Source organism: Ranitomeya imitator, chromosome 4, assembly GCF_032444005.1.
Source record: "Ranitomeya imitator isolate aRanImi1 chromosome 4, aRanImi1.pri, whole genome shotgun sequence".
Taxonomy (NCBI): domain Eukaryota; kingdom Metazoa; phylum Chordata; class Amphibia; order Anura; family Dendrobatidae; genus Ranitomeya; species Ranitomeya imitator.
The window spans coordinates 312,773,865-312,787,821 of NC_091285.1; the positions used below are offsets into that span (position 1 = coordinate 312,773,865).

Sequence of the window (13,957 nt, forward strand, 5' to 3'; positions counted from 1 at the left end):
GATTTTTCTGCACCATGTGCACAGCTTTTTTTTTTCACATTGATTTACATTGTACTGCGCAGAAACTGCATCAAATCTGCAGATGCAGATTTAGTGCAGAAAATTCTGCACCACATTTCCTACGTGTGCACATGGCCTAAGGGTCACTTCCGTCTTTCTGTCCCGGATATTCATTGGTCACGGCCTCTGTCTGTCATGGAATCCAAGTCGCTGATTGGTCGTGGCAAAACGCCCATGACCATTGCAACGACCAATCAGCGACGGCCACAGTCCGGCAGCAATATGGCCGCTCTTTCCTCCCTGCAGTCAGTGCCCGCTCCATACTCCCATCCAGTCAGCCCTCACACAGGGTTAATAGCTGCGTAACCGGAGTGCGTTACATATTAACCCTGTGTGACCAACTTTTTACTATTGATGCTGCGTATGCAGCATCAATAGTAAAAAGATCTGATGTTACAAATAAGAATAATTAAAAAAAAGTTATTCTCACCCTCCGACGTGCGTGCTGTCCTCTGCAGTGCAAGCGGCAGGTTCCAGTTCCAAAGATGCTATGCGAGAAGGACCTGCCATGACGTCACGGTCATGTGACCGCGACATCATCACAGGTCCTGCGCTCATACCAACCCTGGGACCGGAAGCTGCCGCATGCACCGCACACAAGCTCCAGGACTTCAGTTGGCCTTTGGAAGGTGAGTATATGTTTATTTATTATTTTAAGTCTTTTTTAACCACCCATATAGTGCCCACATTGCTATATACTACGTGGGCAATGTTATATACTGCGTGGGCTGCGTTATATACTGCATGGCTTCTATATACTACGTGGCCTGTTATATACTGTTTGGCCTGTCTTATATACTGCGTGGCCACTGTTATATATTGCGTGGCCTGTATTAACACATCGGGTATTCAAGAATGTCGTGGCTGCTGTATACATACATATTCTAGAATACCCAATGCGTTAGAATCGGGCCACCATCTGGTAAATTATAATGGGCCACGAAAAAACAATCTCAGAATTGCTGGGATTTTTTGAAGCGTTAGTTATCACATAGTATCTCTGGTCAGATTTAAAACATTTTGCCCAGTCACTAACAGGTTAATGGCAAAATTCACAACAGGTGTTTGATCCAGGACTCGGAGAATCCATTTCCGGGTTCATTTATAATTAAAGTCCTCCACCTTGGTTTGGGTGTAGACTACCTGCAGGGGGTACCTGACCACACCACCAGGCACAGCCGGCATCGTCTTACAGAGCCAGGGAGCATCTATGCTGCAGAGGGACCAGTGGGCCGCTGCTATTCAAGTCTATTCATGCTGACCAGAAATGATGGCTGCCAACGATGTGAGATGTCAAGGAGAGAGCTGTGATTCAGCCACTGTTGTCAGCTGTGTGTTTGCAAGTGGGGGTGAAACTGTGTTTGTGATGACCTTGACAAAAAGCCCAATGTGGAAAACTGCCCAATAACCTTTAGTATCCAACGTACTGTAGCTTAAATGATAACTTGAAATAGAACTTTGTCACAATTAAAGGGAACCTGTCGCCCCCAAAATCGAAGGTGAGCTAAGCCCACCAGCATCAGGGGCTTATCTACAGTATTCTGTAATGCTGTAGATAAGCCCCGATGTAACCTGAAAGATGAGAAAAAGAGATTAGATTATACTCACCCAGGGGCGGTCCGGTTCTGGTCCGATGGGCGTCGTGGTCCGAGGGCCTCCCATCTTACGATGATGTCCTCATCTACAGAATGCTGTAGATAAGCCCCTGATGCTGGTGGGCTTAGCTCACCTTTGATTTTTGGGGGTGACAGGTTCCCTTTTATATGGTAAAATCAATAGTGTCCTTAAAAAGTAAAACTCCTCCCCCAAAAAAGAAAGCTGGGCTCTGTCCACTCTAGAAAGCTTCCTGAGCCTGTTGCTCGTGTACATTGCATTGGCCACTGTGTGGCACTGCATTTTCAGTATTTACAGCAAGTAAAATGGAATCTTTCAAAATGCAAATGATACAAAACATCCATCTTGTGTTGTACTGCAAATTGTCTTACTTCTCCTCTTCGCTACCCTTCCTGATTTGCTAAGCCTTAGAGAAATGGCCCCTCACAAGCCCAGAGAGTGGGGATCTTCAGATGTCGTGATCTATGATAAGGTATAAGGTCCTATTCAGCCAGCCTTAATGAATTTGGCTTCTCTTACTTCTCCCTACTTCGATTAAGAGGCACACGCTATCTAATGAATCAGATGCAACTAATAAGTTGCATGCGCTTTGCCAGAAATTGTACTCTGAATTAGATGGGTGGGAATCGCCAAGCCTGAGTCCCAGCTCTGCCCATATTGGCAGCACTGGACTGGACTGGTGTGAAGACTTCAAATGTCACACAATTTTTGCAAACTGGAATAAAATGTAATGTTTCTACGGCCGGAGTCACACATGCGAGAAACACGTCCTTGTCTCGCATGTGAACAGCAAGCTCTGGCGCCGGCACTTCGGAGCGGAGCGTGCGGCTCCATGTGTTGCTATACGGCCGCACGCTCCGCTCTGGAATGCCGGCGCCAGAGCTTGATGTTCACATGCGAGACACGGACGTGTTTCTCGCATGTGTGACTCCGGCCTACCCCTGATCCTCAATCTGTGTAATATTAAAGCTACCTATGGTACCTAATATTTGGCAGGTCCCCTTCTTGGTGCCAAAATGACTCTTACCTGCCAAGACATGGACTTCACAAGAACCCAGATGGTGTTCTTTTTAAATCAAACCTGTCAGCAGGGGTGTGCACACTAACCTACAGATAGTCAGGTCGGCGCTGTTATACTGATTAAAGTGATACCTTGGTTGATGATATCAGTCTTGTGGTTGTTGTTTAATCTTTAATCTTTATTTTTAGTTTTGAGTTCATGATATGCTTGTGCCCCAAGGCAGCCTGTCGGGGGGTCTTCATGTGGTTGTCTGATAAGGTATTCACCAGTATGGCTTCTGATAGGTCACTGATCCCTCGGTGACCTACCCCCTTTTTTATATACTGCATAGAATATTGTTGGTTTCTTAAAAAAAAAAATGTAACTTCAGCAAAATGGCGGTGGCGCATGCGCAGTAGCATCTATCGTATAATGCATATAATGTTGGCTTAGAAAAAAAACTCATAGAAGAGACTCCACACTGATCACAATGATATTAAAATATAACTTTTATTTATCAATCAAAAAAAAAAATACCAAAAAGTGCAAATGACAAAATACCACCGCCATTAGTAAAAAATTTAAAAATGACACTAGATAGAGCCGAGGGGGGGATGGGGGGGTGCCCGCTTCTGCTCTACTACTGTACAACCCTACATGGCACCCTATTCCTGCGCATGTGGCGCCCCTGCTCACCAGCGGCTCTCCTTTCTAACCCTGAGACCCCCTATGTAGGAAGCCGGATAAAGGACTTATTGGTGTAAGGGTGCTTAAAGGGAACCTGTCAGCAGGATTGTGAACAGTAACCTGCAGACAGTGTCAAGTCGGCGCCGTTATACTGATTAGGCTGGAGTCACACTACAGCGAGATACGGCCGAGTTTTGCAGGTTAAAAACAAGCTCTGGCACCGGCACTGCGGAGCGGAGCGTGCAGCTCCATGTATTGCTATGCGGCTGCACGCTCCGCTCCGGGGTGCCAGAGCTTGGTTTTAACCTGTGAGACTCGGCCGTATCTCGCTGTGTGTGATCCCGGCCTTACAATGATACCTGGGTGATGAAATCCGTCTTGTGATTGTTTAATTTTTCATTTTCACTTTTGAGTTAGATATGCTCGTGCTCCAGGGCGGCCTTGTTGGGGGGGTGTCTTCATGTGGTGCTCTGATTAGCTATTTATAATGCAGGCTGCAGACAGGTCATGGAATTGTGTCCACCCGTGCCTTTTGACTAGTTAAATGCCACTGCCAGAGGCATTTAACAACTGCTTCCAGCCACCCAGCTGGAAATGCGCGCACTTTTGACCCCCACCACATGATCGGGGGTCATCAGTGCATCTGCATAACAACCAGAGGTCTCCCGCAAACCTCTATGGTTGTTGTCAGATTGCTGAGAGCGCCACCCTATGGTCGGCACTCGTGGCAATGCTGCAATTCTACTACATAGGGGCGATCTGCGCATGCAGAATCGCCTGATCTATCAGTTAAAAAAAAAAAAAAAAAAAAAGATTAACCTGATCGTTAAACGGCGTAGCGAGAAAAAGTAAAAATCCAGAAGTACGTTTTTTTGGGTCACTGTCACATTGCATTAAAATGCAATAACGGGTGATCAAAAGATCGTATCTGCACCATAATGGTGTAATTAAAAACGTCAGCTCGGCACGCAAAAAAAATAAGCCCTCACCCAACCCGAGATCACTGAAAATGGCACTATTTATTTATTTATTTTTAAAACAGAGTTTAGAATTTTTTTTCACCACAGATAAAAAGAACCTACACTGTGTGCAGAATTATTAGGCAAGTTTTATTTTGATCACATGATACTTTTTATACATGTTGTCCTACTCCAAGCTGTTCAGGCTTGAGAGCCAACTACCAATTAAGTAAATCAGGTGATGTGCATCTCTGTAATGAGGAGGGGTGTTGTCTAATGACATCAAAACCCTATATAAGGTGTGCTTAATTATTAGGCAACTTCCTTTCCTTTGGCAAAATGGGTCAGAAGAGAGATTTTATGGGCTCTGAAAAGTCCAAAATTGTCAATGTCTTGCAGAGGGATGCAGCAGTCTTGACATTGCTAAACTTTTGAAGCGTGATCACCGAACAATCAAGCGTTTCATGGCAAATAGCCAACAGGGTTGCAAGAAGCGTGTTGGGCAAAAGAGACACAAAATAACTGCCCGTGAATTGAGGAAAATCAAGCGTGAAGCTGCCAAGTTGCCATTTGCCACCAATTTTGCCGTATTTCAGAGCTGCAATGTTACTGGGGTACCAAAAATCACAAGGTGTGCGATACTCAGGGACATGGCCAAGGTAAGGAAGGCTGAAAAACGACCACCTTTGAACAAGAAACATAAGATAAAACGTCAAGACCGGGCCAAGAAATATCTTAAGACTGAATTTTCAAATGTTTTATGGACTGATGAAATGAGAGTGACTCTTGATGGGCCAGATGGATGAGCCAGAGGCTGGATCAGTAAAGGGCAGAGAGCTCCACTCTGACTCAGACGCCAGCAAGGTGGAGGTGGGGTACTGGTATGGGCTGGTACCATAAAAGATGAACTTGTGGGACCTTTTCGGGTTGAGGATGGAGTGAAGCTCAAATCCCAGACCTACTGCCAGTTTATCGAAGACAACTTCTTCAAGCAGTGGTACAGGAAGAAGTTGGTATCATTCAAGAAAAACATGATTTTCATGCAGGACAATGCTCCATCACATGCCTCCAACTACTCCACAGCGTGGCTGGCCAGTAAAGGTCTCAAAGAAGAAAAAATAATGCCATGGCCCCCTTGTTCACCTGATCTGAACTCCATAGAGAACCTGTGGTCCCTCATAAAATGTGAGATTTACAGGGAGGGAAAACAGTACACCTCTCGGAACAGTGTCTGGGAGGCTGTGGTGGCTGCTGCACGCAATGTTCAGATTAAGCAACTGACAGAATCTATGGATGGAAGGCTGAGTGTCTGTTGTGAATTCTGTGGCAGAGCTCCCTCCTGTGGTCACAAGTGGTACTTCGGCTGATTCTCTCTGTGAGCTTCCGTTGGTGGAGGAAAGTGGTACTGCGGCTTCTGAGTTTCCTTCCTCAGGTGATGTGGTGAAGTCGTTAGGTGCTGCTCTATTTAACTCCACCTAGTGCTTTGATCCTGGCCTCCAGTCAATGTTCTAGTATTGGACCTGTTTCCTCCTGGATCGTTCCTGTGGCCTGCTGCTCTGCATAGCTAAGTTCCGCTTTTGCTTTTTGTTTGCTGTTTTTTTTCTGTCCAGCTTGCTTATTTGTTTTCTCGTGCTTGCTGGAAGCTCTGGGACGCAGGGGGTGTACCTCCGTGCCGTTAGTTCGGTACGGAGGGTCTTTTTGCCTCCTTTGCGTGGTTGGTTGTAGGGTTTTGTGTTGACCGCAAAGTTACCTTTCCTATCCTCGCTCTGTTCAGAAAGTTGGGCCTCACTTTGCTAAATCTATTTCATCTCTACGTTTGTCTTTTCATCTTACTCAGTCATTATATGTGGGGGGCTGCCTTTTCCTTTGGGGTATTTCTCTGAGGCAAGGTAGGCTTATTTTCTATCTTCAGGCTAGCTAGTTTCTCAGGCTGTGCCGAGTTGCATAGGGAGCGTTAGGCGCAATCCACGGCTGCCTCTAGTTGTGTTGGAGAGGATTAGGGATTGCGGTCAGCAGAGTTTCCACGTCTCAGAGCTCGTTCTATGTTTTTGGGTTATTGTCAGGTCACTGTATGTGCTCTGACTCCTATGTCCATTGTGGTACTGAATTACCAGATCATGACAAGTGTCATCATAAAGAAAGGTGGCTGTATTGGTCACTCATTTTTTGGGGGGTTTAGTTTTTGCATGTCAGAAATGTTTATTTCTAAATTTTGTGCAGTTATATTGGTTTACCTGGTGAAAATAAACAAGTGAGACGGGAATATATTTGGTTTTTATTACCATACATTGCCTAATAATTCTGCACAGTAATAGTTACCTGCAAAAACCTATATCCTCCTAAGCTGGCGAAATCTAAAAAAAAAAAAAAACACTCCAACTTCCAAAAATATTAAGCTTTGATATTTGAGTCTTTTGAGTTGATTGAGAACATAGTTGTTGATCAATAATAAAAATAATCCTCTAAAATACAACTTGCCTAATAATTCTGTACACAGTGTAGACATGTTTGGTGTCTATGAACTCGTAATGACCTGGAGAATCATAATGGAAGGTCAGTTTTAGCATTTAGTGAACATAGCAAAAAAAGCCAAACAAGTGTGGGATTGCACTTTTTTTGCAATTTCACCACACTTGGAATTTTTCTCTCGTTTTCTAGTACATGGCATGGTAAAACTAATGGTGTCGTTCAAAAGTACTTTGTCCCACTAAAAAATAAGCCCTCACATGGCCATATTGACTGAAAAATTAAAAAAAATTATGGCTCTGGGAAGGAGGGGAGCGAAAAACGAAACACAAAACCGAAACAATGCTCCTGCCATTAAGGGGTTAACATAATGAAATATATATATATATATATATATATATATATTATATTACCTTCTGCAGGCAGGCGGCGAATGGATGCTGCTGCGCAAGTTCTGCCGCCGACGCCATTTTGCTACAGCCAACAAAATGGCAGCGGTGGCATTTTGTTAGAGTCAAAAATTTTGGCTACACCAAAATGGCACAGTAGCATCTATTGGCAAGCGATAGATGCTACGGTGCATGTGACGCCGCCATTTTGCTGATTGCGTTTTTTTTTTGTTTTTTTTAAGCCAACAATATTGTGCATTATGTAAAATATGGGGCAGGTCACTGAAGAATCAGTGACCGGTCATAAGCAAATGATAGATGAATATCTAAGCACAGCACCACATGAAGCCTCTCCCACAGGCCACCCCGGAGCACAAGAATATCCTTAACTGAAAGCTGCAAATAAAGATTAAACCACAACCACATGACTGATTTCATCACCCAAGTGTCACCTTAATCAGTATAACTGCGCCGACCTGACACTGTCTGTAGGTTACTGAGCACAATCCTGCTGACAGGTTCCCTTTAAGGGTACCGTCACACAGTGGCATTTTGATCGCTACGACGGCACGATTTGTGACATTCCAGCGATATATCCATGACGTTCCAGCGATCTCGCTGTGTCTGACACGCTCCTGCGATCAGGGACCCCGCTGAGAATCGTACGTCGTAGCAGATCGTTTGAAACTTTCTTTCGTCGTCTAGTGTCCCGCTGTGGCGGCATGATCGCATGGTGTAACAAAGGTGTGCACGATATTGTATACGATGTGCGCATAGTAACCAACGGCTTCTACATCGCACATACGTCATGAAATTATCGCTCCAGCGTCGTACATTGCAAAGTGTGACAGCAGTCTACGACGCTGGAGCGATATTGTTACGATGCTGGAGCGTCACGGATCGTGCCGTCGTAGCGATCAAAATGCCACTGTGTGACGGTACCCTAAGCTTGGAAGTGGAACTTCAATGAGACTTGCTTCTCCCCCACATCTCATGGATGCTAAATTGGCTTTGATCTCTCTAATTTGGAGGCCACTTCAACACTTTAAACTTTGAGTCCAATTAATCAAGGGTGGCATTGTTCACGCCAGTGTCTTCAACACCAAAAATCTCTGGACTGGGATTTTTGGCTTGGGGAACGGTGCAGCTCGTCATGAATTAGTTTATTCATGAAATCTCCTTCCTATTGATTATTCCACTTTTCATACGACTCGCATCTGATCGCGAAGTGTTTAGGAACCAAAGCAACACTACCACATGGAGACCATGTAGAGTAAAGACCAACCTACAAATAATCTACAAAATGTAATAAATCCCCTTTAGAAAATGTAATGGAAATCTAAAAACTCAAATGGGACTAATATTAACCATTCACTAGATGTTCCCAATAGAAAAGAACCCGGTACACAAATATTGACTTTTATATATTATGAAGTCTATTCATAGGTACATAAAAAAAAAAAAAAAAAAATGTGGAAAGATCAAACTAAGACACACGTGGAATAAACTCATGGTTCCACTTTCCATACAAAGGGCCTTGATGTCATTCTATATCGGTTTATCACATCAATGGTCATCGGGACCCGAGAACAGTCCAAATAATGAGATAAACAATATGCTGAAAATGAGCCATATAAATCTTAATAATTAATCTGATTAAGATGAATCCCATAATCACATAAATCTAAAGAAAGTCCAAAAAAACTAAGACACCCCCCCCCCCATGTGTAATATAGCAAACAACAAACGAAAAGCTTAATTGTAATTTATCACCTGAGATGTGCCTAGAAAGATGAAAAGAGGGGGAAGGGGCACACTGTCACATCAATACAAGTTTCACCAATGCTGGGCTTTGTCAGGAGGCGTTGCTACGTTTAAAGCCTTGTCTCGTTTTTTGTCATCTGCTGAACACCAGGGCATATAATACTTTGTTTGTGTGTGTGTGTGTGTATGTATGTATATATATATATATAATGCCCTTCTCCATACCACCTCCTCATATTTTCCACAAATCAAGAGCTATTCCTGTTGGACAATTTTTGAAGGCCAGGAGGATATGGTCTTAGGGCTTGGTCAGACTGGCATATAGCCAGGTTATGACTTGGAGTGCTGTCCAATGTTTCATTGGATAGCACTCGCTCCGATGTTATACTATGGAGAAGTGCCGACTAGCGTTTATTTTCTCATGCCGAGTCGGCATGAGAATAAAATCTTTGCATGCTGTGATGGGCAGTGTATATCAGACCCCCCCTTACAAGTTTATGGGTGCATGCATCGGATGCTATATGCTAATGTGACCCGAGCCTAATGATCATGCCTGTTGTGGATTCTGTTTTTGGGCTCCCTCTGGTGGTTACAGATGGTACTGGGTGACTTGTGTTCTCTGCGGTCTCTGGTGTCCACCTGTTCTATCAGGATATGGGAGTTTCCTATTTAACCTGGCTTTCTTGTCATTTCCTCGCCGGCTATCAATGTAATCAGTGTGTCTTGTTACCTCTGCTTCCCGCTTCTGTATTCTTCAGGACAAGCTAAGTTTTTGATTTTGCTGTTCCACGTTTTGCTTAATTTTTGTCTTAGTCCAGCTTGCAGATATGTGATTCCTTTTTGCTGGTTGCTCTAGTGGGCTGATATTACTCCTCATGTTCCATGAGTTGGAACATGAGTTCAAGTAATTTCAGGATGGTTTTTTGTAGGGTTTTTCGCTGACCGCGCAGTTCACTTTTGTATCCTCTGCTATCTAGCTTTAGCGGGCCTCATTTTGCTGAATCTGTTTTCATAACTACGTATGTGCTTTCCTCTCAATTCACCGTCATTACATGTGGGGGGCTGCTATTTCTGTGGGGTGTTTCTCTGGAGGCAAGAGAGGTCTGTGTTTCTTCTAATAGGGAAAGTTAGTTCTTCGGCTGGCGCGAGACGTCTAGAATCATCGTAGGCACGTTCCCCGGCTACAGCTAGACACTAGACTAGACTACACTACACTAGATTCCTTGATAGGGCGTTGATCCAGGGAACTAGTCTGATTGCCGTATGTGGAGTCGGGAAGGAATTTTTTTCCCCAATGTGGAGCTTACTCTTTGCCACATGGGTTTTTTTTGCCTTCCTCTGGATTAACATGTTAGGGCATGTTAGGTTAGGCTATGGGTTGAACTAGATGGACATATAGTCTTCCTTCAACCTTAATAACTATGTAACTATGTAAGCTAGTTGTGTGTTGAGGTTCAGGATCGCGGTCAGCTCAGTTTCCATCACCCTAGAGCTTGTTTTGTTTTTTGTGCTTGTCCTTTTGTGATCCCCTGCCATTGGGATCATGACACATACCTTTATGAGAAGAAGCCAAAGACCTCACTTTAAGATTCCAAAAAGGGATATAATTGTGAGGATATTAGAGTGCTCTATCAGAACTAAGCACTCTGAGACGCTCTCTTGGTTAATCACAAGGAATACGAGGGATAATTCTGTTGTGCATATTTTTATCACCTTTTCATTCTAATTGGTTCTTACCTCTTACATCAGCAATATCTTTGGTCCTTTTGTGTAGACTGTGGTACCATATATTGGTTATTCCTGGTGTCTGTCTTTGTCTCTCTCCCATACCATTGTATCCATAGGTACATAAAGTTATTGATTGTTTTATGTTTGTGCTGATGTTAATGACTGATAGCTGTGCACTGAAAGCTTGGCTCTCGCAGTGCTGGGGTGAGCTTACAGCCGCTGTTCGCAGTGCTGAGAGGCTCCCTTTTTTTCAAAAGCACTCAAACACACGTATAGATATCCATTGTTCCAGGACCAAGAAGATGTTCTATATTTGGATGTACAGTGTATCTTGGTTTTCTATATATTGCTGTGCGGGGACAAATCCCCCTTCCGCCCCAAGGCCCCCTCCCTCCCCCCCCCCCCGCTCCCTTTGGAGATAATGCTATAGTGGTGTTTCTCAGGATTATCTTGGGCCCATTTGTACAAGTGAAAGGAAATCTTAAGCTTCTGTCCACTACTGGACAACTGAATCGATTCAGGACTCTGGTTAAAATGAAAACCATCTTTGCACCATTCCTTCGATGTCTGCGCTATTGTTATATTCAGTCAGGTCGGACCTCTACTCTAATGGAATATTGAAGGCTGAGTGGCCACTCATTGGCTACAGCCTGCAGGGGACACTAGTCACACCACTCTCCTGGAAAAGTGCTGCCGGAGTCAATGGAACAGTACCACTTGGGTGAGGATTCATTGTTTTTGGTTCAATTAGGCTCCTGGTTGATTAAGCGGACTTTGTCCAGTAGAGCAGAACCCTTTTCAATGCTTCAGCATACACAGGTAATTTGGACAATTTTATGCTTGTTTTGTGGGACAGTTTGGGGAAGCCCTTTTCTGTTCTAGCAGGACTTTGCCAAAGTGCACAAAGCAAGGTCGATAAAGACCTTTTTTGATGAGTTTGGAATGACAGAACATGATTGGCCTCAAACCCATCAAACAACTTTGGGATGAACTAGAATAGAGGCAGAGAACCAGACCATCTCTTCCAACATCCTGGTCAGACCTGTCAATACTCCTTCAGATGAATGGGCAAAAATTCTTGTAGACTCATTCGAAAATCTCATACAAAGATTTCCTGGAAGAGTGGAAGCTGTCTTGGCTGCAAAGGAGGGACCAACTCCATACCAATATTTATGGATAAAAGCTTCTGTAGGTGCATCGCGTTGGCAAGCCAATACATTCATCCATATAGTGAGGGTAAAATATTAAAAATCTGTATGTATATACACAAAGGTTCGTTGGAGGTAGAGTATGTGAAGGCTTCAATCTCACTTTGTATGGAATGGGTTCTTGATGGCAATAATTGCACGTAGTGCGTTCCCTATGTAGCACCACATTTCTTCATGCTTATTTGGATGTACAAGTGCAAGGCTACCCTCCGTTCACTGCTGTGCAAGATGTAAGAAAGGGGATGTCTCCTTTTCATTGTGGCTTTGGTGACAAAGGAATTCCTATTTGAGTTACTCTGCTTTATGCGAGCCCCCTCCAAGGCTTTGGTTAACAGCAGTCGGTCATTGCAGTGTCCTGACGTCACTCGGTGTGTGCATAAGCTGTGCTATTGTCTTAGGAGAGAGTAGGGCTGTGGACTGCAGTATCTGGTTTCTGCTACCTATTTCTGCCTCACTGCATCATACAAGAGACATATTGGCCTTCGCTTGCCCATTGGACTGAAAATAGGAGCTGATGATTATTTCGCTCCATCAGGAGGGCTCTTTCTGTCTGGGTGAGAGTGGTCTGCAGCCTCCAGCTTAGGGAGAAGGTATCTGGCAGCTGGAGAGCCAGAGCTGCATTGTCTGGCTTCATGAACCCTGCTGTGTGAAAGCCTCCTATACTACCTCCATCATTTCATCCTAATTTATTAAGCCCGGATCTGAGGCCAGCCATGTTTGGTACAGAATCTTCATGTAAGTAAATGAATCCTCCCGTTTCCTATCCTTCTGATTTATTGTGAAGGATGCGTAAGCTGTGATTACATGTCTTAGGTTTTGATTTAGGTTTTAATTTCCTAGCCGCCGAGCAAGTAATGGAGAAGCGATTGTTTTTTTTCCTTGAATATATTGACGAAGGAAGACATGTCAGTGATTCCTCTGAGCCTGAATAGATGCATCCTTGGATGTGCCTTTTATCCCAGGCATTGCCTGTCTGTCAGGGGGATGAAGGATAACCGGAAGAACAAGGCTGATGTGACAGCTGCCCGGCCATGGATGCAGGGTGGCCATGTCTCTTAATGCATTATTAGTAACATGGATGATTAGTCTGTTGGAGGACCAAGGCTTTTCTATTTGTGTTGTAGCCTCCATCATACATGGTGCCCACGGTGAATATTACATAACCTGACAGAACTGCCTTTACCGAGGGTGCCATTGCTTAGTATGCAATTTGGAAGCCATTGGCTATAGTCTCCTCTTGTCTATATGCATGTACACGTGTTTCCCTGTCATATAACGGCACTCTGTTATGTATGGACGGGTCATGTGTGGTATGAGATGTGCTGCGCAGTTACCATCTCTATTAATAAAGCTGTGCAGGCGGATGTCTGACGTGGTCCCACAAGGAAACATGCAGGTGCCCATTGTGCCACCAGACAGCCGTTCACCCTCTCCCAGTGCTCTGCCACATGCCAGTTACCTTTAGAAGACTTGGACACATTGATCAGGTCAGAGGGTCCCCTACTGCACAGACTCTGCAGTTTTCCATTCCATTTGGAAGATTTGTATTAATTGTAGGCATTTTCTTGCCATGCCCGAGATTCCATGGCCCTGTATACATGTGGATATATCTACATGTGATGAAATCCCAGTTTCACACTTATTGAGGAAGGAATGGAGGGTCTTGTAGCTCATCTCTGGGGGGATCCGCAATCTCTGCGTTATGCAGGTGTAAATCCTGAAGGTGAGAAACTTAATTTCCGTTGTGCCATCATAGCGGCAATTCTATGGCCATGTGTGACTGTTCTGGAGAGGAGGAGAAGATGCTGCTTGGCTGGTGCAATGGCTGCTCTGGATATGAAATCCTTCCCTGCGCCATCAGTTATTTCATCTTTATTGCTTGCATCAAGGGTGTTCCTTTATCTTTTTGCACATGGCTTTCGATTAAAGCCGCAGACATACTATCTGTTTGCTTTCTGCTGGTAGCTGTTTGTTACCATGGCAGCCAGATTGCTAATAACGAGGAGGGGGTTACCATTGTGCTCATTTTAGCATGGCAGCGGCAGAATACACCAAATCGGGGAGTGCGCTCAAATGCATTAC

At 44.3% G+C, this 13,957-nt stretch overlaps 1 protein-coding gene across 5 annotated transcripts in view; it reads left to right on the forward strand.

Annotated features, from left to right (window-relative positions):
- The window catches only part of ST7 (suppression of tumorigenicity 7), a 174,827-nt gene that overhangs the window by 55,654 nt on the left and 105,216 nt on the right, over positions 1-13,957 (forward strand). The window contains exon 1 of one of the 5 annotated variants that reach the window (XM_069764849.1): positions 11,982-12,610. The exons of 3 other annotated variants lie outside the window; for them this stretch is intronic. In XM_069764849.1, coding sequence (XP_069620950.1) covers positions 12,589-12,610 — 22 coding nt within the window. In that variant the 5' untranslated portion in view covers positions 11,982-12,588. Of the gene's footprint in view, positions 1-11,981; positions 12,611-13,957 lie in introns of those variants that run through there. One more of the 5 variants, XM_069764850.1, reaches the window with a different exon arrangement.